Source organism: Elaeis guineensis, chromosome 1 (assembly GCF_000442705.2).
Source record: "Elaeis guineensis isolate ETL-2024a chromosome 1, EG11, whole genome shotgun sequence".
NCBI lineage: Eukaryota > Viridiplantae > Streptophyta > Magnoliopsida > Arecales > Arecaceae > Elaeis > Elaeis guineensis.
The window spans coordinates 156122357-156148309 of NC_025993.2; the positions used below are offsets into that span (position 1 = coordinate 156122357).

At 35.4% G+C, this 25953-nt stretch overlaps 1 protein-coding gene across 1 annotated transcript; it reads left to right on the top strand.

Annotated features, from left to right (window-relative positions):
* Positions 1 to 13403: 13403 nt before the first annotated feature.
* Positions 13404 to 20565, top strand: LOC105039198 (aldehyde dehydrogenase family 2 member B7, mitochondrial). The gene is made up of 11 exons (XM_010915274.4): positions 13404 to 13610; positions 15394 to 15531; positions 15682 to 15824; positions 15952 to 16105; positions 16211 to 16440; positions 17336 to 17425; positions 18382 to 18555; positions 18640 to 18777; positions 19444 to 19581; positions 19664 to 19725; positions 20090 to 20565. The coding sequence occupies exons 1-11, from the start codon at positions 13520 to 13522 to the stop codon at positions 20361 to 20363; spliced, it is 1632 nt and encodes a 543-aa protein (XP_010913576.1). The 5' UTR covers positions 13404 to 13519; the 3' UTR covers positions 20364 to 20565.
* The last annotated feature ends 5388 nt before the right edge of the window (positions 20566 to 25953 follow it).

Here is a 25953-nt window from a genome sequence, read left to right on the forward strand (position 1 = left end):
AAATCTTGATTCTTTGTCTTTGTTTATTTATGCCTGCAATGTGTTTGGTGAATTGTTTCAAAAAAATTAGATATTAGATCACAAGCCCAGATCGATCCAATCCGGTGCGCGTTGCTCCAACAAATAGACAGATCAAAACTATCCATATTTTTTGTAATGTATAATAATATGCTTCTGAAAAAAATATCTAAACTTGATATTAGATGGATAGCTTGTACATTGCACCGAATGGGCATAGTTGTGAGTTTGGACATTAGGTAACAATGAGAATTTATAATTTTATTATATTATTTAAATTTTTTTTATAAAAAATATCTTTGTGAAATGTATAACGTATGTCATATTGTTATAAAATAGACATAGTCATCCTATCTTATCTAAATATAATATAATATTTTAATATATAAAATATTATATAATATCATCATCATGTTGTTATATTATGCAATATGATACTATGTTGTAGAGTTAGAGGATCCAAATCCATCTAGATAAAATAGATAAAAATTAAATTAAAATTTTTTACATGTATATTTTTTTAAACATTCAAATTTGTATGAATATTCTCATATTATTATTTTTTACTTGTACATTCTTATCATTTTTTTTTGCACATCTATCCATAAGAATATTTTAGTCATTAAATTTTAAATTATTAATTTTTTAACAATGTTAGATGATATGGATATATATGCAAAAAATAAGAAAAAAAGAGTATAGATTTAAAATAAATATTTTATGAGGATATATATATAAATATAAATTTTGAAAGGATATTTATGTAAATTTGAATATTTAGGAAGGTATATATATAAAAAATCTATAATATCCATTACACAATTTTATTTTATCAACTTATTTTTCTAGAACAAAGTTAAATAAATTAAATTATTTAAATATAAATATATTTATAAAAATTTATAAAATAAAATATTTAATAACTACTTAAAAAATTATTTAAATATAGATATTCGATGAACCAAGATTTTGAACTTCAGCTTAATTAACCGCACCTTTTGAAGTGACCGGTCCTTGTATGATGTGGCATGTACCAGATGTAAAGACTTTGTGATATTGTTTGGTTCAATTTGAGGGTGATGGGTTTTAGGCTCCATCTAGAGCTGGCAATTTGTGTGCACGGGTCGTAAATGGATCGTGTCAATCTGAGAGTATAACATGGGTTAGTTCAATCCGAACATGACCCGTTGAATTAAATAGATCGATCTGTAAAACACGAATATGATACGAATATATGCGGATTGACATGACACGACCCATCTGACATGATTAATAATTATGTTGGTGGGTCAAATGGATACACGACATGCCTAATGACTTGTTTAATTATTTGATTTATTTATAAAATTTAACTAAAATAATAAAAAAATAATCAAAAAATTAAAATAATATAAAAATAATTTAGGATGCATTTGGTTACATTTTTTATTTTTTAATTTTTAAAAATATTTTTTATTTTTTTTGATTTTTGTTATTGAGTAAAAGTAAAAAAAGCAAACAATATGTTTGATAACTACGTAGTTATAAAGCAAAAAGCAACGTTTGGGGATGGTAGGTGAAGAGCTCGACGAGGGAGAAGTATTCGAAAAGGGAGGGAGAAAGAGGTGGAGAGATGAAGAGCTCGATGAGGGAGAAGGGTTCGGGCTTTTTACTTTTTGGTTTGGCATTTTAGATGTAGAAAAGTAAAAAAAAGAAGAAAAGCAAGTTTTGAAAAGTAAAATTTTTTTGTTTTGTACATAAAGCAATTATTTTGATTATTTTGATTTTTACTTTTTATGATATTATCAAATATTATTTTTTGATTTTTATTTTTTAAAAATCAAAAAATAAAAAAAGTACTCCTTTAATGGCTAACCAAATGCACTCTTAGTTATCTACTATGCTAATTCACAGCTCCGAATTAAATCATTGTTTGTTTTATATTAGAATTATAATCTTTTTGATTTTTCTCAGTTGTCCTCAAGTAATCTTAAAATAAACATGTTTAAACGTATTGTGTAACCCATTAACCTGTTTTAACTCATTTAGTCAAAAGGGTCAAAATGGATCAAAATGGGTGAAAATGGGTTTCGCGGGTCAACCCACTTAAAACATGAATTTATCGTGTCGTAAACGGGCCGATCTGCTTATGATCTGAACTCATTTATTCCAAATCCGAATCTATTTAAGTACATGTCATGTTGTATCCGTGTCAATGGATCATATCGAAAATTGTCAGTCCTAGCTCCATCGCTTCATCTTTTTGGAGAGATTTTTTCGCTCAATGATTAGCACATCCAAAAGGGAGGGATGGCATGACAGGTTAATATTTTGTAATAAGATTTTTTGCGGTACTCAAAAAGTACCGTGGAGTATTGTGCATGATTAGATGACGTTCATCGTAAAATAAACGGCTATTCAAATTATTTAAATACTTTAGGGTTTATATATATTTATATTTTTTAATTTTTTTAATATATGTGGCCTTCCATCTTAAGATGTATGGTATTCAATGCATAGTATTTTGTGGTATTTTTTTGGATATCAGAGAGGATCTACGTTCGATGTGTAAGCTTCTCATTCTCGAACCGTCCGATGTTGACCGCAGGTCGCAAACCAATAATTGGAAACTAGCCGACTGTAGACCGCCGGTTGACGCCACAATATTGGCCCGCTCACCCACTTAGTGCTATCCGTTCGTTGTCCGTGCCGCGTGTAACGGCTACTGCCCTCTACTTTGCTCCGTGTGGCCTTTGAAATTACGAATTTTGCCACTGGACGGTGGATTTTTCAGAAGGATGGTAGAAGTGTAATATAGCAGACTTGGATAGGCTAAGAAGAAAGAAGGATTTATTTATTTTGTTCCATCGTGGATGTTGACATTAGACTTCCTCCAAGTTTGAGCAAATCAGACACAGGAATCGAGGAAGCATTTTTCTGGAAAAAAAATGACAGGCATCCGTGGCTTTTGCGATCCGCACTGCAATGGCTATGCCGAAGATAAGACTGAAATTGGATAAGATATGAATCCAATATATATATATATATATATATATATATATATATATATATATATATATATATATATAATTTAATAAATATAAATATAGATATAAATATTATTGAGATATAAAAATTTATATTTATATTTATTTTAGAGAGATATGATCTATATTTGAAGTATCAATATCATTATAAATATGATTTAAATAATTAGATTTTATAATTATAGAGTCAAAGATATTACTATATAGATAATAAATCAAATTAATAATATATTTATATAGTTATATATTTTTTTAAAAAATTAATAAATATTATATAAAATTATATAAGATTACATATAGATACGGATATTTGGATATAGATTGGATAGTCATCTATTCATATTTATATTTATTTTTTTTTGATGGATATCGATACAAATACGGATGCTAATTGGATATTCAAATTTTTATCCATATTCGGAATGATTCGGATACGAAAACGAATCCGAATGAATAATATCCATATCATTTTCATCCTTAGATGGAGGATAGAACTAATGTTATCTTGTGCAACATGCCTCCTATTTTTTTTTTTTTTTCTTTCTTCTTTTTTAAAGATTAATCGTGCTTTTGATCTCTAAATTTAAGTTGATTTTTAATAAATTTTTAAAATTCAAAAAGCTCAAATTCAATCCCTAATATCATTCTTCTTTTTGATTTTAATCATTTTTTCTCATCAAAAATCAGTGTTGGCATTAATAAGTAATTACATAGCTGATTATATGGTAGAAATTATTTAGATAGATAATTACATGATCAATTGGAGATGACATGAGAAGATTAGGTACCATCCAACCATTCTCTTAGAATTTTCTCTCATTTGAGAGGGTGTCTTTGAAAATGATTGCGCTACTATAATTTTCTTTTATTTGAATGGCAGAAAGAGCTAAAATCGGTTGCATGATTGGGTACCATCCAATCCCTCTCTCTTTTTTTTTTTTTTGGGAATCCCTCTCTTAGAATATTCAAAATTCTCAATTCTTGATATGTATTAAAATAGAATGTTAATCGTGATTATTATAATATGAATATCTTATGCGCATAATCTTCCATGCTTTGCTTGCTTATGCCCGTTTACTAGCATTTTGAGAAACACTAAACTATCATTAAGAATTTGGGAGAAGATATGCCGGGATATTTTAGACCAGACAAGGTCCACAGTCAAAGATTTTATTGGGATATACCGACCGACCCTATTGCCGACTCACCAGCGCCGACCCGTCCTCGACGCCAACTCGACTACAGGTCTCGATCCTGACTGTCCATGAGAATGGGCCGACCGACTTCGTCCGACCGACTTCGCCCGACCGATGGTGGGCAACCGACAGTGACTACCGATCATGTCCGACCGGAGCGGATCGGCCTAACGGGCCAACGTCGCCTCTGATCACCTGAGAGCCGATCCCCCGTGACCGACTTCCTATCGGGTGGGACACGCCGACTCACCATCAATTTCGATACCTGACGCCCCACCTCTACATGTCCTTCTAGACGCTGAATGAGCGGCATGGACTGCAGTCCTATCAAGCGAATGCTGTACGAACGTCAGGGGGCATTGTCCTGCCAAGAAACTTGGGGCGCTGTCCTGTCAAGGACGCGAATTAATTCCTAGGACCTGTCAGCTTTGTCAACGACGTGACAACCTCCGACGATTTGATAACTCTCCAGTTGTCTACATCACCGACGGTGGGGCCATACCACCTCCTACTATAAATCGGAGAAAGGAACAGTGTTAAAGAGGTCCCTTCGAAAACTCTCAAGCTCTCCCTCTCTCTCGTTGAGCTTCTTCTTTCCTTTTCACTGTTGCCTAGTCTCCTCTCTGACTTGACCATCGGAGGGTCCCCGCCGGAGTCGCCTCCGATCAGTGTGGATTTTTTTTTGCAGGCACTCGTTCTCGGCGACCAGACGACGAGGGAATTGGCCGCAACAGATTTGATAGCATTTTTAAGCAATATACTGGATATATTCATGCCGGACATCCCATCTCACCCATTTCCAGGAATTTGGATTCCAAATTCCAGTGTGATTCCAAATTCCAGTGTCCGGCCCTTCGCAAACTAAGGGATTGGCAAGCATTGCATTTCAGACAAACAATAGAAGCTAATATATATATATATATATATATATATATATATATATATAGTATTATTATTCATTATTATTAATGATTAGAGCAGTTGGTTGACCAAGGTCAACCAGAAAAAGACATAGTTTAAGGCGGGCAGTTTTATAGAATTTTCAAATTTTTAGGTGTGGGTTACAGGTTTTCAGATGAAAAATTCAGAATAGTCTTATAGGTTTACATGACTTCAGTAAATCAAAACTCGTTTGCAGCTGTCTAAAAAACGAACCAAATGGGATGAGAACAGCATCTTTAGTTTCTTTATTCGAAGATTTCGGTCCCAGGGCAGCTATCGAAGCTGTTGAATCATTTTTTGAATACTGGATTTGTACTTATCCTCAATGATTGCAGACCAGCTTGTGAGCGTTTGAATAATTCTTGGAATCAGGGTCTTTGCTGTTAGAGCTTCAAACTTGAACAGCCTTCTATTTCTTTCCTTCCAGATCAACCAACAGATAGTTGAGGCGATGGTATCCCAGGATTGTCTATGAATTTTTGTTGGAAGACGATTGCGCCAGCTTTCCCAAAGATCTTCGACCGAAGACGGGGTATCCAAAATGCGTGATTCTCCGTCAAATGGATTCAGCATAGATGCGATGCAGGTGGTGAAAAGATGGCTTGTGGATTCTGGGTGTAAACAGCACATTGGACAAACATGAGATGTCCAAACATTCATTCTTTGAAGAGTTTATACAGCAAGGATTTTGTTGTTTAGCAGCAACCAAGTGAAAATTTTAGTTTTTTTTGGAACAGATATGCACCAGATTTTCTTTGCAAAGGTAGATCTGATACCGCTGTCGTTGGAGAATTGATAACATTTTCTAACAAAAAATTTTTCGCTTGCACTCCATTTCCAATTGACGTTATCTGGTGTCTCCAAGAGGATTATACTGACAACATTTCTATTGAAACTTTGAAAGATTTTCCCTATGTTCAAAGATACATCTTCTCTAAAAGTCAGTCTCAATGTTCTGAATTCTTTTGAATTTACGAACAGACAAGTTGAGTGGAGAAAAGATGAAAAAGAACTGAAAATTTGGATGTCGGTGGCACACTTCCAAGCCATTGGTCATACCAAAATGAGATATTGGTTCCGTTGCCCAAATTAAAATAAATACTTTGACGGAAGATCATGCTTGTTTTCACCATATTTTTTTAGGCTATAGAGATCTGTTTTGGAGCCCTTCCTTCCATTCTGTTTGACAGTCTGTTGTGATAGTACAAGGTGTGAATGAGGGCGCCAGTTAAACTTGGTCATCTGGATTGAAATATGTCTTATGCATTGAATATATTACTTTGGCTTAAAAAAAAAAATAAATAAAGGGAATAGGGGTAGCCAACGACACATTCCATTAATTAATTGGAAGAAATTTTTTTATAGCAATTTAAATAAATTGGCATTGTGAAAACCTTTTCTTATTGCACATGGAAAATGGAGATCTGTCCCTAAATTGACTGTCCTTTTGTATTTATTTATTATTGATTAAAAGTTTGATCCCTAGTTTTCTATTCCGAGTACCATTTTATGTTTGATATTTTATCCATACATAAGCTTGTGTAAAATAGCTATATTTGTACACACATATGGGCATGAAACGGTAGTATGCGGAAGAGACCCGAAAAAAAATGTTCAGCCTTTTTTTATAAAGAAAATATTGGAGAGCTCTCTCCAAGTTAAACTAAAATAGCAGTCAAAAAGCATGAGTACCTCGGTTCCCTATTTTATATGCCCTACTGACAGTAGATGATTCTGTTAAATCACCCAGCACTCTATGTATTGATCAAATGTGTACGTATATGTATACATCATGCACATATATATAATATAGGAGGATTTTTAAATTTGATGTAAACCATTTTAGCCATTGCATGGATGACTATATAGGGCTTAGAAGCAAACAGTGCATCGAATTTTTAGAACCATAGCTTATCTGTAGGCATTCGATTGAGATGTTTTTTTTAAAAAAATCAAGTAACATTTTGAGCTTTATAACATAGTGCCACCTCTTAAATGTGTGATATACTGCAACCTAATTCCATCATTTAAGTTTAGAAATCAAATTCAAAATTTCAGTTTGAAAAAGTTTTGAGCAGAGATATCTTCTAATTCGTAAAGAATTAGGCAAAGAGAATAAAGATAAAATCGATATAAAATTCGAGATCTACTTTTTATAAGATTTTTAATTTTTTTATGATTATTTCACTAATCATGTCTATTTCATGAAAACTTTATCCTCTTTTAATTAGATGAGGAATTTGACTTGAATTGTACAAGGATGGATCTCACTAGTATAAATAACGCATATGAAACTTAGTCTATGATTAAATAAAGAAAAAAGGTAAGACTTAAATCCTGCTTTCATAATTTTGCTGTTCTTTCTAAATTTTCTTAAGAGATTTAGGTTTATCTGATTGAGAGAATTACTTCATACTCCCTGATCTTTTATATATATATATATATATATATATATATATATATATATATATATATATATAAAGCGTATCAAGTGAGAGAAGTGACTTAATATGAAAGATGAGAGGACATAATAATAACTCTTCGATCTACATCAACAGTTTGGATGAAAACGTGATTTTTCGAACAATCCAAATATTTTTAGGATTTATCTATTTTTTTTTTAAATTTTTTTAACACACACGCATGAGCATGTGCGGTGCTCATTTGAACCATTGATGTAGATCCAAGGATTATTATTATATCCTCTCATCTCTCACATTAAGCTATTCTTCTCATTTGATATGCTCCCTATATATATATATATATATATTGAACATTTGATTTTGATGGCTTTTTATTTGCTATAATTTATTATCATTTTAAGAACAATCGAAAAAAGGAGAAAAAATCATACCTCTTGAATAACATGTTGGGATTTTATGCATAGAGACTTTTGTATAGAAATCTTCTTTAGCCATGTGGTTGTCAGTATTAGTGATGCTGACATTAGTGGTGATAGTTTCTCCTCGATCATCATTAAAGTTCGTTGCTCAATATGACTTAACCTATGTGTAGTTCTTCACTCACTATATAGATGTTGGTATTAACGATAGGACCTTTTATTGAGATTCAACTTGTATATAGTTATTTATTAATATTAGTATTCATAACACCAATATTAATGACAAAAGTTCTTAGTCATTATTAAAGTTTATTTCTTAATGTATAATGTTATAAAAAAAAATTATTTATTATAATATATTATATTATTATATTATATTTCAGAAATAATTGAAAAAGATAGAGAAACAACACATCGTATATTGTATATAGGGCTGGAAATGGGCTCGGACTACTCAAGGCCCATCAGGTTGGACGGACTCTAGGTCAGGCTTAAATATAGAGCATATTTATTTTTACTTGGATATGTCATTGGCATGGCCCGAGCCTAAAACTATACATGACCCGACACAGAGCCTGAATGAAGGTCTAGACCTAGCCCAGTCAATTATAAAATGGGTTTGAAGTGATGTGGCTTGACCAGCTTGATTTTGCCAATTCAACCCCCTTGCCCAAGTCGCTTATCTTCTAGAGCCCTCTGGGTGAGGGGCCCCTGGTGGTCGTGAGAATCTAGGATTGTCCAAATATTGCAAGATCAAATCTTGTGCTTCTAGGTGGAGACTAAGAATCATCTAAATTAGGTCCTCCACCTTTTCTAGTGGAAAGCCTCCCAATAAGGATGGGGAGTTGGGGTTTAGTGAAGCCGGAGTGCCATCATCAAGGCCAGATCAAGAAGATGAATGTGATCAGATAATTCTCAATCCATTTCTAATGCGCAAATGAGCTCCACCATGAACCCAAATTTTGCTGCTAAAGTTGTTTCTAAGTTGAGAACTTGCCAGCTTTGATCCAAAATCCACCACTGGTATGATCTCTAACCTCCGGTTGTCATTGTTAGTGTGAATCAACTGAAACTCATTCCGATAGCCCCAATCATAGTTGCTGTGGTAGCCATAGTGGTAGATGCCATCGCCATAGGGTTGGAGGTTACTTTGCTAACTTCGATCGTCATCACTGTTGGAGATCCGGTAGGCCCGGATGAAGTCATTCATCGGAGAGGGAGCAAGGGCCAGGGGTTTTGTTTCTTTTTTATTTTTTTATAGGATAGACTGACAATCAATGAATGAGAACCTGATTGGATCGACCTAATCAGGTTCAGGTTCAGGCTCGGTATTGTGTTTTTCAAAAACTTTCGGGTTTAAGCTCGGTCCGAAATCCAAAAAAATTTTGTAGCTGGACTTGGATAGAAGTGTGACCCCGGTCTAGTTCAGCCCATTTTAAGCTCTAATTGTATAGAGCTGTTATTAATGATAGAAATTTTTAGATCAGCTTGGTAGGAAACCTATTTATTGCTATAATTTATGGACTGCTGTTGTGCAAGTTAAGCAATTGAATATATGAACGGAAAGAGATCCAAACTGGACTGCCATCCCGACTCTAGTTCAAACATTTCGTGCCATAGCCCATATCTTAGTTCAGCCAGATGACGAGGAGATGAGTCACTAAGCCCAACTACGACAACCAATCAGCAATAGTCAAATTTAATAACGTAAGAAAAAAAATTGAGAGTTCTTTGATGACAATTCTCAGTCGAAATATGACTAACATAACTTCCTCGCAAAAAAGAACTGAAAGGCTTGATCAAAAGGTCACATCATTGCTTTTCAAAAACCGTATGGTCTTATGAAATTTATAGCTCTGGAAGGGAGAGCTACCATAAATAATAATATGTGTTAATAAAACCACCAAAAAAGGAATTTAATTTATAAATCAATAACGCTTATTTCTAAATCAAAAGAAGACAGATTTTGTTTTTTTTTAAAAAACTTCAGTAAAAGAGCATTATTTTAAACTTTTCATCCACTATATTGAGGAGAAAAAAAGCTCACATGACTTTCCATCCATGATACATGGGATGCATCCACATCATGATTGCTAGATAATACAACCTCATAATGTTAGAAGATTAAAATGCAAAATTCCTAAAGACTATGATACCATCCTTATAATGCGATAATTGAAAAGTCATCCATCATCTCCGGTATTCGTATTCTTTTCCTTTTAAAGGAGTAACAAAATTTTTTTTGATAAATTCGCAACCAAATCTTTGATATGTAAATTTGTTAAGCAAAAAGTTAGAAACTTGCAACCTAAAGGCTTATAAATCACTCAAACTAACATTTTTAACCCCAAAAAGAAAGCCAGAAAACGAAAGATTTCAGTAATTTTTGACCCTCATTTCCAAATCCTTCGTGAGACTTTGTGCTAATTGCTTTCATGAAAAGGATTGACCTCCATTTTGGAAGTAAACAACAATGGAGTTGGTGCACCGAATGCGAACAAGATGGTGATGGCATGCTAGCCTCAACAACTGCTATCATTTTGTTGGTTTCTGTAAGAAAACAGAAAGTTGAAGTTATTGTGACTTTGCAAGCTTGTTTGTACTCAAGCACGCTACTGTGAATATTTGATCCCACAAAATTTTTTTTTTTTGGTAAATCCCACAATATTTTTGACTTGTGTTCTCCTACCGTGATTTGAAAAAAGAACAGTGTCTTTAAGATCTCCTGCGAAGATACGGCAAAACTTGCCTGATAGGTTATAATTGTATGAATATATCATCCTTATAGTTGGAAGATGGCAGGCCGACAAATTGGATAAGCTGAAGTCTCATGCTAATGGAGTATTGGAGATATATGCATATTAGTATATTTCATGCTTTTTCAGAAAAAAAATAAAAAAATTAATCTAGAGGAAAGGTTTGAACACTTATCTTGTGGTGAACAGTCAAATATTTTAAGCTGTGTGCTTGGGACAACATGTGATTCAAAGCTAAAAATTGAGGCACAAGAAAAAAAGCCTCACAAACAGAGGCGCTTGGAGAATTTTCTTAAAGAAGTAAATAAATACTTCGAAGATAGGAAAAGAGAAGCCTACGTGATTGGCCAACTGAGAAATAATTAGTTCAATTATCTTTCTTAGTAAGCTTTTAGCTTAACGGGACAATTTGGCAAGACTAGAATCAGTTTTTTTTTTTTTGGTAAGAGACTAGAATCAGTTATTTATAAGAAGCAATTTGTCATGATTTGAATCACTTATTTATACTTATCAAATGGGACCGTAGTTGATATACAAATTGGAACTTAATTCAATTTAAAAAATTAAGCTGTTAAATTTTCATTTCAATCATCTATATTAATCCTTTTATCTTCTACTAATTATTCTACACGGGACTAAACCTCATGTATGATCCTTAATCCTCTCTCTTCATCTCTGAATCAGTTTTAACTTCCTCTCGAGTCCAATCCACTACTCCAATCAAGCTCTGCATCCTATTTTATTTTTTAAAGTATATTACAGGATGGTGTTCTAGCCTAAGAGCCCACTCTTCCCAAAACTCAAGTAGCAAACTTGTCAATTTAAGGGAGGATCGATGCATGACTATTTTCATTCAATGCTTTGCCTTTCAAGCTTTCTTTTTTTTCTTTTTCCTTTCCCCCTTTTCCCCCTTTTCTATCTCTCCTCCATCTTCATCTCCACCGGCAACGAAAACGCTTGGAAATACGTTCTATTTTCTCTTTTTTTTTTTCCAAGTTATATTTTAGATATACATGCACTCCTTTTGTTCGTTTCCTTCGAATTGTTAGTTCCTGATAGACATTGCACGTGTCCCGTGATGCAAATTCCCAAAGGACTTCTGTGGGACTCTTTCCGGCTTCGTTGGGACCGGCGAAATACAGTATGGTCTATTAATTCGATCCATATTTAATTTATTATAAAAAAATTTAATAAATTTTATAAACGAATCGATTTAATCTATTTAATAATTAAATCAAATTTAGATTTTAAATATTTGATCCATTTAATCTGCTTAATATCTAGATCGATTTGAATAAGATAATCTACGTAACTTGTTTAACCTATTTCTGACCGATTTAATCTGATCTATTTAACCTGTTTAATCTATTTAAGATCTTTTTAATCTGTTTAAAATCTGTTTAGCCTATTTCTGACCTATTTAATCTGATCTGTTTAATTCATTTAACCTGTTTAATCTATTTAACCTAATTTGACCTATTTAACAAATGGATTAAACGGATCGGATTGGATTATCTGTTTAATAAATAAATCGGGTTCATATTTAAATTTTTGACCTGTTTAATAAACAGATCGGATTTGGATTGACGATTTTTTGATTCGATCCATTTATGACTCGATCCGATCCGTTTATGACTCGATCCGATCCAGTTGCTACCTCTAGGCTTCATATTACCTTTCTGTTATCCAACTATAGATACGTCCCACGACCGTCGAGTCACAAGGTTCTACTTGCACTCCTGGCCACATCCTCCTCCGCCATATCATCTTGTTGGTTGCAAGTGGGACGAGGGTGGCACAACTTTTGCTCGAAACGGCAATAGGACTAACTCACAATTTGTTCTAGCAAAATGAGGGATATCGGACTGCGATTAAATATCCGGACGTAAATGATTGTCGAATGGAGCGTATCCTGATGGTTCGGATACAACGTCTGAAAATGATATTTGATTCGTTGACTTTTGATGGTACCGAGATGATGTATTTATCCGTTGAATTCGTTCATATGATGAAGAAGAGATCGTCTATTCATTCAAATTTCATCTTGAATCGAATATTTTTTAATAAAGATTGAGATCTTATGATCACGTTCAGAGAAAATAGATTGTCCCCCTAAATTTTTTTTTTGTTAAAAAAAAAAAAAAAAAAGGTGGCAGGAGGACGCAGGTTGGATGAGGGTGGCATACCAGGCGACTCCATAAATTGTACCCGCGGGTAAACCTGCGACTGTGCCTTGCCCGGCTACACATCAAATAATAAAAATTACAAAACATTTATTTATTTATTTATCTTTGGAAACAATGATAAGGTCAAATACAAAAGAAAATGAGAACCGAGGATTATCCATATTTATTGATTAATAAGAATTTTTTTTATTTAAAAATATTAATTATAATTCGTTCTTAGCCTTCTGACTATTATTTTATTTGGAACTCCAGGCTGATAATATTATTTTATTTTCTAATGAGACCGGACCGACGCCGCCTTGGCCCTTGCTGACAGTATTATCCAACAAATTAATTTATTGGAAGCTTTTTAATTGTCCTCATTTAAAAAGTCGTTGGCAAATGGCCTTGTAGTCACATTTATTTCCGATTATGCCCTTCCTCGCCGATTGGGGGCCAGCCTTGAGATAATAAACAACCGGCCCCCATTGTAGGATCGCAAAGAATCACAGGGATCGTTCGCTCCCAGAAGAACAGTACTAACAGGAGAGTGGAGATCTCGGCAATTAACGCCATGGCGGCGGTGCGAAGGCTTGCGTCCTCTCTTCTCTCGCGCTCTCTCTCCGCTTCTTCCCGTTGCTCTCTCACCTCTCCGTTTCGCGGAGGTGATCCCCTGTTCTACTGCGATCCTTTACGATTCGTGTTGTTTCCGTCTATTTTTTTCACGTTTTTCTTGTTTAGAAGTGGCTTTTTAGTTGTTTTCTTTGACCATCTGCAGCCAAAATTTGTTCTTGGGGTGATATCTACTTCAACTGCTGTCTTTGGTCATTTTTCCCCTTGTTCTGGAGGGAAAAAAATTCATCGTGACGACTTATTTTTGTCTTTTTCTGGATTTTTGGTTGATTTCGTGATTTTTGATCGATTAATTACTCCTTTTGCAAAAAAGGGTCGGTTTTTTGATCTTCAACTGCGATTTTGGGGCCCCTTTTTTGATCGAAAGGTTCCTCTGTTTTAGACTTTAGCAAAGTTTACTTTTGTTTTCGCTTCCAGGGATTCTGGAAATCTCCAAAAGTTATAATTATCCCTCCAGTTTTGTAGTTTCTTTGGGTATGTAGCTTGGTGCGAGCCGATGCACATCGGATAGCAAAATCTTTTACTTGTTATTGCCAGTCAAGTCCCCTGCGTCCGGTCTGGCTCTGTTTGAGTGACTGTAATCAGAAACCGAAACATGGTTCGACGTTTTTCTTTAAAAAAAGAAGAAGAAGACATGATTCGATGTTTGATCTTCACATTTTTCATTAGAGCCAAACCATTTCACTTCACAGATGGTTATTGGCATTCCAGCATCCGATCTTGAGGAAATCAACTTAAAAGGAGGAATAAATTATCCTCTTTGTTTTTTATGGGCTCATTCTGCTTGAGAAAAGTTTTTTTTTTTTTTTTTGTGCCTATCGTTTTTCATCTCGTAAGTTTGCGAAGTTACAGAAATATATCAGACATAAACTCGGAAGAATAATTTTTTTTAAAGGATTCTGTACAGATTTTTCTCTGCCAGCACATGCATATTGGAAGGCAAGCTCTGTTGATTGTTTTTGCCAATTATCCGCCGCATCAGATTTGTCTCTGCAAAGATAACCTCTTGGTGGAGCATGGGAAAATCTGGAATCATGTCAGAAACCTGCCGGATACTATTCCTTAAAGCTAGTGGCCTTTTGAGGCTTTCTCTCTGTTTTCTTGTTAGAGGCTCAGTTTTATTCTTGTTTTCTCCACCTATCTGGGGTGGTGTTTTTTTTTTGGGTAGGCTGTCATAGTTGACTGTTGGCCTGCAGCAATGGAGGCAGCCCCTGTAAATTCCTTTCCTCTTCACCAATAAAGTCTGGTGGCTTCTCCTCAGCCTCCGTTTGCCTCAAAAAAAAGATTTGTCTCTGTTTTTGAATGACCCCGATTGGACTTTGAAACATCAGGATGATTTGTTCCTCATTATGAATAAATCGTCTCATTTTCGTCGATGGTAAAGGCTAACCGAGTTAATCTCATTTTCCTCTTCTTCTTCTTCTTCTTCTTAAAACAAAAAAAAAAGAAAGAAAAGAAAAGAAGAAGAAGAAGAAGAAGACGGGTGTTCACATTATGGAAGACAGTGGGACAAATTGTTTTTTTTTTTTCCTTCGCTTGTGTTTATTGCATATCCTGTTGGGATGAATAAACGCTTTGAAAAAGAAAGAATAGAAAGGAAAACCCTTTCTAATCAGCATTTATTTTATTTTATCCTATATGTGCTTTTTACATTCTGACAATTAGCTAAAATTTCTTTGTTCTTTTGGTCTATGACTTTCCCTGCTTTTAAATTTTCGGTTTCATTTCAGTATGCATCATAATCAAGTGATTCTAATGGAATACTTTTCTGTGTCTTGACTGAATCTGGTTGCATTTTATGATACTCATCTTCAGATGGAACACATGCGTCTGCATCGGGGGTTCTTCGAAGGTTTAGCACCGCAGTTGCAGTTGAAGAACCGATCACGCCACCGGTTCAAGTACACCACACACAGCTTCTGATCAATGGGCAATTCGTAGATGCAGCATCAGGTACATTGCTTTGTTATAATAAAACCTTCTTCTTTTTTGTAAACTAAATGAAGTGTCTTCTGGTCATTGGGATATCAAATCTGCAATGATCACCTTGTTCGTTGGCGCATTGTATGGTAAACTAACATTTGGAAATTTCACTGCTCCCAGGTAAGACATTTCCAACATTAGATCCTAGGACTGGGGAAGTGATTGCCCATGTTGCTGAAGGAGATGTGGAAGATGTCAACCATGCTGTTGCTGCTGCTCGCAAGGCATTTGATGAAGGACCATGGCCGAAGATGACTGGCTACGTAATGCTTTGAAACTTCTGTTTCTATTTAGCATCTCAAGGCCTAACCAATCTCATATAATTTCATCGAAGTGTCATTCAATAGGTTTTGCCAAATTGACATGTTCTCTTGAAATTCTTTGGTTCAGGAAAGGTCACGCATACTTTTGCGGTTCGCAGATTTGATCGAGAAACATAATGATGAGCTTGCAGCACTTGAGACTTGGGATAATGGGAAACCTTATGAACAGGCTGCCAATGCAGAAGTTCCAATGTTGGTCCGTCTAATGCGATATTATGCTGGTAGAGCATAAAAGCTGATAGTGGCAATAGGATAATATTTTATTTTGTCTAACCTAATTAGTTGACTGAATCATGCATGTGCCGATTTTCTTTGATATCCTGTAGGTTGGGCAGATAAGATACATGGACTTGTTGTGCCAGCTGATGGTCCGCATCATGTGCAAGTCCTGCACGAGCCAATTGGTGTTGCGGGACAGATTATCCCATGGAACTTTCCACTTCTTATGTTTGCTTGGAAGGTTGGCCCAGCATTAGCATGTGGGAACGCCATAGTATTGAAGACCGCCGAGCAAACTCCTCTATCTGCTCTTTACGTGTCCAAACTGTTGCATGAGGTTGGTGCAGTAATTGCATCTCACTTTCTTTGAACAGGTAGAATTGGAAATTTCAATAGCATCTTTCTGATGTTTAACTTTTCTTCTTCAAGATCTGCTAATAAGGCTAGAGTGAGTGGGTCCCTTTCTCCTTGAGGCCATAAATTCACCCTTGACCAATTGACATAGATATAAGACTGTTTAGCTATAACTCGGAGTCTTGATGTTTGAATATGGCATATAGGTCTGTAATTAAAAAAAATCTGTGAGATGGATGCATCTTTTTAATGGATCCCATCTTACTAATCTGATGATACATCTTGTCTTTATATTGGCAAAATCTTCAAATGAAGGACATCCTTAGTAATTCTTAGAAGAGAGGGGGTAATAAATGCCATAATAAGAACATGTATGAGGAATCCAATACTAGTCCTCTTTATATAGTTATAGTATGTACGGATTAGTTATGGACTTCATTATGTTGAATTAACGTTATGCTGCAAATGTTTTCCATGTTATACAGAAAATGAATTTAATCCTTCCAAGCTCAAACAATTCTTTTCACATGATGTGGCTGAATTTAGCATAGAATTATTCCAACTTCTGATGTATGTTGGCTGCAACTTGTGCTGATGATATGTTGGTTCCAGTTGATAGCTGTCCAGTATAGCCATCTGATTCCCTTTTGAATTTGTTATGCCTTCTCCTTTTCCTTTTCTCACATCTTTATCAAAATTCCAGTTGAATAAGTTTGCTTTGTCTGTTCACATCCTATGTACTCATTTTGTTTGATATTTGGTAAAGAAGGAAAAAAAATGAAACAGGAACTTGGTGTTGTTCTTTAAAAACACATGATCGATTCTCAAATTTTTCACTTCCCTTGGATTTTAAATGATTTTGTGGGTAAATGTTTTAGGCTGGGATTCCTGAGGGTGTTTTGAATGTAATCTCTGGATTTGGTCCAACTGCTGGTGCAGCTCTTGCCAGTCACATGGAGGTTGACAAGGTATTTCACAAACTTATTCTTTTACCAATATATAGAATTTGTCAGTAATGTAAGATTATAATAAAGTATTTATTTATAATGGGAATTTGCCAGTAATGTTTTAATGGAAATCTACTAAATTTTGGAATCTAGCCATGCTAGATGATTTTGCATGATGAGACTTGCATGCTCCTATGTGCTTAAAAATTCAAATTCTATCTTTATCCATGATGAGCCTTGGGGCATCAACTTATAGATTAGATCTAAAATTAAAAGTTGGAAATTGGAAAAATACTACAGGCATCAACTTCCTAATTGTAGTGTGCCGTTTATGCATTGTTCAAGAGTATGGTATTGCACACAATGTGCTCTTTGCCTATGCTCTATGGTGACCTTGAGGGCTTCATACAGGTTTCACGTGTTTCCACCAACAATGCATAAAGATAATTTTTTATATTTTTTTAGGGAAATTCAAAGACAACCATTTTGAATCACTTCTAGCATGAAATTATGAAAATGAAAATCAAGTTACCTCAGATGCTCATGTGAACCTGTTAGCTCCTTTCAAAAATAAAAAGGGACTATCTAAATTTTCCAGTGTAGCTAGGAGTTGTTTAGAGGGACCTGAGAAATAAACGATGCAATAGCACTTGTGGCTACCTATAGAATTTTCCTAATTTTTATTTTTTTGGAAAATTGATCATAAATAGCTCAAAAAGAAGAAAGAACAAAAGAAGAAAGGCATGATTCTTTGTACCTGGAGGTTGATGTGTTGAAATGCTTATCATCAAGTTTTCATTTCCATTGCAGCTGATGACATGCAGTAGTCGTATAGTGAATGCATCGTTCTGATGATTGTGAAGGGAATACTACCCATACATGATAAGATAGTTCTATTGCAGTTAATGTGAAAAACTTGGTCCTTTTCTAACCCCTCTTATATCTTCTAATTTCGCCCCTTTTTTTCTTATTTTCAGCTTGCTTTTACTGGATCAACTGATACCGGCAAGATCGTACTTGAATTGGCTGCAAGAAGCAACCTTAAGCCAGTGACATTAGAGCTTGGTGGCAAGTCCCCTATGATCATAATGGATGATGCCGATGTGGACCATGCAGTGGAACTTGCACATATGGCTTTGTTCTTTAATCAGGTTTGTTCAATAAAATGCATTTAATGTTTACACCTAAAAGCATTATTGGAGAATGATGTTATGATGACAATTGTGATGATACAGGGACAGTGCTGTTGTGCTGGGTCTCGTACATTTGTGCATGAGAAGGTGTATGATGAGTTTGTGGAGAAAGCAAAAGCACGTGCTTTGAAGCGTGTTGTTGGTGACCCTTTCAGAAAAGGCGTTGAACAAGGTCCTCAGGTATGTTTAAATCTCTCTTCTTCTTTCATGTCCGGATGATCAAGGGGGAGGGCCTTGGCAAAACATTAAGGTTGTTTCATTGTGACCTCGATGTCATGGGTTTGAAACACAGATGTCGGCGTAAGGCTGCAGATATTTGACCCTCCCCAAATCCCACAACAGTAGGAACCTTGTGCACTTGACCCCCTTTCATATATAAACGTTGAAGGAATTTTCTTCTCTTTCAATTGGCTATCACTCATATTTTTGAGGTGCTTATAGTCATCATTCTCAACAATGTTTTTATGATCAAAAGATCACTAAATAGCAACTAGCTTCATTCTGGAGTTGAAATAGACTAAATCAAAAACACGTTCTGTTTCATTTGATCAAAGTCTGCAGAAAGGATGAGAATTTACTTGGAAAAGCTTGTTCTATGTTATTAAATAAAATTATTGATGCAATGTTATATTTAAGCTGAAGAAACCATAGTGACAGAAGTGGATACATTATATGCAGAATGCTTGCAGAAGACTAGTAGACATATTCCTTGACATTTTCAGAAAATCAGGCTCAACCTTTCCTTTGATCAGCTTAACTGCTTCAAAGAAAATAATGCACCTGTACGGCAGTCTATTCTTCAGAAAGCTGATAGTGATGTCATATTGTGGTTTTTAAACATCACAGATAGACGAGGAGCAGTTCAACAAGATCATGCGCTACATCAAATCTGGTGTTGACAGTGGGGCCACTCTTCAAGCAGGAGGTGACAGATTAGGCAGCAAGGGTTACTTCATTCAGCCTACGATCTTTTCAGATGTGAAGGTATGGTTCACTTGTATCACTAAAATTTCCTGGAAAGTGTATATTCATGCTTGACCTAAACCCATTGCACAATGCTTTTTAGGATGGAATGCCAATAGCACAAGAGGAGATCTTTGGGCCAGTTCAATCAATCTTAAAATTCAGGTGAGTACATTTCTCCAAGTACATCTTTCAATTTGTGATTTCAGACATTGGTTTTTTCGGATGACTGTTTGCCTCAATTGTAAACACTGCATGTTTAGGGAAGGTGCTTAAGATGAACCTGTTGTTCTACATTTCCTTTTTCTTTCATAATAAGAAACTTACTTTTCTTTTCCTCCATACTCTATAGAAGGTCCATAAGCGTTAAGACAAACCTAAGAACATCTCACAGAGTACTTGCTGAGAACATACCGATAACCACTTCTAGATGCTAGTCATGAAGAAATGATTTTTAAGCAGCTATGGAGTAGACCTGCTGCTTGATTTCCTTTTTGTTGGTAATGATCATATTTCATGTTGATGGCAGTGATCTTAATGAGGTCATACAGAGGGCAAACACCACTCGCTACGGGCTGGCAGCTGGAGTTTTCACCAACAACCTGGACACTGCCAACACCTTGATGCGTGCCCTGAGAGCTGGAACAGTATGGATCAATTGCTTTGATGTCTTCGATGCTGCGATTCCTTTTGGTGGCTACAAGATGAGCGGGCAAGGAAGAGAAAAGGGCATCGATAGCCTCAAAAACTACTTACAGATTAAGGCAGTTGTGACTCCATTGAAGAACCCTGCATGGTTGTAAATCTCCTAACGTTGTGATCTTGCTATTTATTTTCTGAGACACCAGGGAGACGATGCATGGCCTCTAATAAGTTTGACTGCTATCTGCTTTGGACTTCTGTCTTAAAAATCTAGAACTTGTTTCTGATTGGAGGTGCCATGTCTGTCTAATAATAATAATAATGTAGAACTTCTCATTGCAGTGATTCGTGAGGAGAGCTTAATTATTGTCTCATGGTTTCACTTAATTTCTATCTGGCCAACATAGTTTGCTATGATTACCGCTGTCACCGTTTCCTGAGCTAATAGGAGCCATTTTAGTGTGCTTCGATGGTCAACCTTCCGTTTCTATATGGGTGGATGAAGCAACCGGTTGGGTGCAAAATGTAGGATGTTCCGTATCCAGTTACTTCTGTCTAGTGCTGCAAATAGGTCTGGGTTGGACTGAGGCATGGTTGAGCCAATTCCAACTTTGTTTCAAGTTTAGGTCTTGATTTTGGATCTGGACTCAACTCATTGGCTGATTGTGCCCGCTCAACTGCTCAAGTTGAGCCTGTAGAAAAGATTGTAAATCAAGTAGGTTCTCCAGGTTGGATTGAGGTGAAGCATGACTTGGATCCAAACTACAGTATTTGAATTTGGGTCAAGACCAAGTAGGGTTGGGTCGGCAATTTGGTTAAAGAATTTAGCTTACCTTTTATAGCTCCGAGTATAATAATTGATAGTTAAATATAAACCCATTATGTTTTCTAAATAAAACTCAAAAAAAAAAAAAAAACTTGAATATAAATCTTTATTCATTTTTAAATGTGAACCAAAAAATATTGTCATCCCGGGATACAAGTTTGCAAACTATAATTTCAATAATAAATGTTGATACAGTTGCAAATTTTACAAATAACAATCTACCAAAGCAAACAACGGATGCTTAAATATGATTAAGTAGATGAAAGGAGAGAGGCTTTTCAAGATGAAGAGAGAAGGATTGGTTTAAACCAGAGTTTATTTGGCAAATTAAAAAAGACTTTTAAAGTATAGAAGAAAGGATTTTATATGATTTAGGTTTACAATTTGATTCCAGTCTAGGCAGGTCGGGCCTATCTTTTATTGATCTAAATTAATCCCGGATGATATACAGGATAGGTTGGGTAGGATCAATATAGATACAAAACTAAGACACAAAATGGTTTTTAAATCCAATCCAATTTTTGATCTGACCGGCACTTCAAATTTGGATAGGGTCAAGCCTAATCGGGTCAGATTATAGATTAACTCGACCAATTTGCAGCCCTATTTTTGTCATGCGGTAACGGAATCGTGCCTGATGACATTATGCAATAGCTAAATAATAAACAACCCTTGCAAACAACATTGCAAAAATCAAAGTTTACGACTCCTAAACTTCTACCTACAATGGATATGTCAACCACCCTGTACGCTATCCTTCATTCTTAGATGCTTTTTGTATGATAGGCTAGTCGGTCGGAGTTGCTAATGAGAGCACGTCTTCGCATTATTTCCTGTTGAGTGGGACCTTACAGCGGCTAGCTATGAACTTGCACGGCATGAAGTGTCGTTTGGAATCTTCACGTGCTCCTGTAGAAAACCATGTGAGGTTATCTAAGGAAAACCATGTCAGACTACATGTAGATAGACAAAAAATAATTGAAGAAAATTATTAGCATCCTTGTGTTCTCTCTCCCTTCTTCTCATTATATTCAATGTTTTCTGGGACCAATAGGTTCTACAATAAAAGCCTTTGATATCATCTACATTGTTTGTTTGTATGAGATTTTTGCTACTCTGGTGTTTTGTAGACGTCATCCACTTTTGTAGTGCTTATCATTATCATATCCCAAGAAATTTATGTGCATGGAGCCTTTGTCAAATCAGTTCAATTTCTTTCTCATAATAATGAAAAAAAGATCATGATCCACTTATCATAGGGCAGTTCCGTATCTTAAGAGAGATTGACTCGGACCATGTAACTTTGACATTTTTTTTGAAAAAAATATAAAGTGGCTGATCTGGGACATAAAACCATGCCATTGTGCTTGTTATCCCAAATTTTTTATGATCATACCAAGCAGTGGCACCTTCCTTCTGATGATGACATGTACTTAAGATGATAATCACCAAGAGGAATGCCAGGATTAGTGCAGTGCTTTGGCCACCCAAAACTAATCTTCGTCTTAGTGGAAATGGGGTGGTGAAATTGCCGTATCGATTTTGTTACTGCTAAAATAATAAATTATGAGTTACCATAATATTTAAAATTGCAATGAAGGGAATAGTGGTTAGTATATAATTTGTTTTTTTAGAAGCAATAGAATAATTAGTTGACAATCAAGGTTTAGAATAATGGCCATCATATTGGTTTTGGACTCCCTCAAAAATGCTTTGTGTGTGTACATACTATGATGGCTATTATAATGGATTAGCTGGTGTTAATTAAGAAGTGGGTACGAACAAATTGAAAAATAATAATTTTGTTAAGTGAATACTGATGGGGCAAATATGTCATTATTTTTATATTATTATCCATTATTTTTTGTAACTTATAACAATAACACACTACAAATATTATTTTTTGTAACTTATAACAATAACACACTACAAATATTATTTTAATATGAAAATTGAAATCATATATTATGAGGTAAAACAATGGCCGTTATAACTGTTTAATGGTTTCATTAGTTCCCTTGTCGAAACCTCGCTGGCAATATTAGCTTCCTCAGAAATGGCAATCCATAATGAATCGTAATCTCCAAATTTGTGGCACTTTCCATTTTACTTTGTGTTGCACTTTACAGTAGATGCGAGTGCTTTTTTTTTTTTTTTTTTTGATGATAAAAAAAGGCAAATGCCACCAAAATTTATTGATAAGAAAGATTTACATAATAAAACAAAAAAGAAAGGAGGTATATGTGGGGATTAGAATATTTAGAGATAGGTTATAAAGAGTTCTAACATAAGCAAGTTATGTTCCTGAAGTTTCTGCTGCACCATTCTAGAAGAGAATCAAATACAGCTGATACTTCAACTACAATTGAGGTCACGGTACTCGCAAAATAAAATACAATAAATACTTTATCTCCATTTGAGACTAAGATAGTAGCCCACATCATATACAAATAATTAAAAAAGAAAGCTTTATTTGAAGGAAGAATAACACTATCATCCAAGATATTGTTCATATTTTCTTTATATTTATTGTAATATCTTTATTTTCTAGGAAGAAATGGTGATAGCATAAGAAGATATCCTTGGCTAGTTCAATCAATCCTCAGGTTTCAGTGAGTAATACTCTGCTAAAGAGAATCATACTCTTAGTTTCGATGGTGGAGCTTCGTGCAGCAAGAGCAGGTGTTATCTTTGTCAAGCAGCAGCTTCATGTGAAAAAGATTTTTCTGAAGGATGATTCTGCTACTGTTATCTTTTGGATTCAGGAAGGCGCCACGTAGTTTGAGGTTTATCTGCTTATCCGAGTTGTCTGGACTGTCCTTCGTCAAGCTGTTGCGGTATGAATCTGGCATATCTTCCGGAAAGCGAACACTACAGCAGATTGGATGGCGGTTTTTGTTGCAGACCATTTCGATGACTGGCTATGGAGGCCTGATGATGATTGCTTACAGATTCTGCAAAATTTTATGTATTTTGATTTTTGAGACTGCTCTTGCATCAGATTGGCATGGCCATTCATTTTGGACAAAAAAGAAAAAAAAAAAAAAAGAAAAAAAAGAAGAGAATCGTAATCTTTCAAATCCAAAAATGCGGTCTTCTTTGCCAATAAGCTCCCTAGCTAGACAGAACATTCACTGCATGGTCCGGGTGAGAATCATGCGTCATGGTGATGATGATACAGACCTTGATGAGGTCATACAAAGAGTGAGTGCTACTCTACATGGGGTGGCCGCAGGAGTCTTCACAAAGGGCATGAACACTGCCAGCATCCTGATTGGTGCAATGAGTCGGACCCGTATGGTTTGACTGCTTCCATGTATTCGATGCTACAATTCTTTTTAGTGGCTCTAAAATGAGCGGGCGAGGAAGAGAAAAGGGCACCGATAGCCTTAAGAGCTCCCTCATCATGGTCGGCAGCCATGACTTCCTTCATCATGGTTGTATTCAACCAGTGATCCTTCATCATGGTCAGCAATTTATCTGAAGCTATACTAGAGCAGTGTGAATATCTCTCATAGCTGATCAGTGTGTTTCTCCAATGACGTAGTCAAGATTTTCATCTCGAAGATTCAGTATATAAATAAATAAATAAATAAAAATAAATTTAATAATATTATATTAATTGAAAGTGAAAAAAAAAAAATGAGAGAAAAAATTTGAATTTAGGACACAGGGGATGGAGGGTGGGGGTTCAAACCATTAAGCTAATTGAAATTTTTTATTCCATATGGATTCAAAAAAATATATATACAAAATTTTTTGAGTAATCTTTACATACCCTTAAGGATATAATGTGTATTGCATCAAAATTTGGGGGTTCAATTAAACCCTCAATACAAAGGTGGCTCCGCCCCTGTGTTTCTCCCCTCCAAAAATGAAAAATTATGGTTTCTTTGAGAGAGAACAAAAAATTTCAGGTTTGAGCCATTTGTCAAAAATGATCTAACCCTTCCAAGTTGGTATGTTCAAGAAGCTCCAATTTTGTTATCGATTGAGAAGAAAAGAATGCATCAACTAATTCAGTGAACGGGAAATTCGATTTCTTCCTTCTTTTTGTGATAAAAAAAGTTTATTTTAATTTTTTTGATCAGTATTCAAAATTTTTTCAATGAATAATTAATATGAGACTAAATATATATCCATACGGTCCTTATGGAAGAGACTCGTGCACGCGGCAACGACAAATAAAATTTGCTTATCAAAGGTGAAGCTGTCTTTGTGCTTTCGAGGAATGTATTCGTGTTGTTGTGGGTGCTGCACGTCGCACTCCAATTTTGAGAGCTTGTGTATGGGTTGGACCAGAAAGAACTTCCCCACGAAGGCACAACCAACGCTTCTCAAGCTCATTGGCGCTATAACCTGGGTGTGCCTTTCTCAATAAACAATCTAAGCACCACCTCGGTCGCAGGTGAAGGTATTCATCTTTTCAATCATTGGTCCTTTTTCTGCAGTGACAAACAATTGGTGGAACATGGAAAAAAATCTGGCATCGAGTCAGGAAGTTGTCTGAAGGTTTGGACGAATCTCATGATCCTCGTCGGTGAAATCCAACGGATGTCTCTCTGTCATCAGGGCCGCTCAGAACTTCGAATCTCAGGCCCTTCTCCCTTTGTTGTGTTCTCCTCCGCCGACTCTACATTTGGCCTTCCCCGTTATTTCGAATTTCGGCTTGAAACTTATCGGAAGGAGCAAGAATACTTCTACTCTGTTTTTTGTTTCTTGTATTGCTCTGTTTTTTCCTACCAGGGGTTGTTCTAGTGGCTGTCTTAGTTAACTGATCTTGCTCTTGTAGTGGATCCTACTCTGTTGTAAATACTCCTATCCTAATAAAGACGGGTGGCTGCTTTTCCAGCCTCCCTTTGACTCAAAAAAAAAAAAAAGGAAAAAAAAAAAAAGAAAAAGAAAAAGAAAAAGAAAAAAAAAAA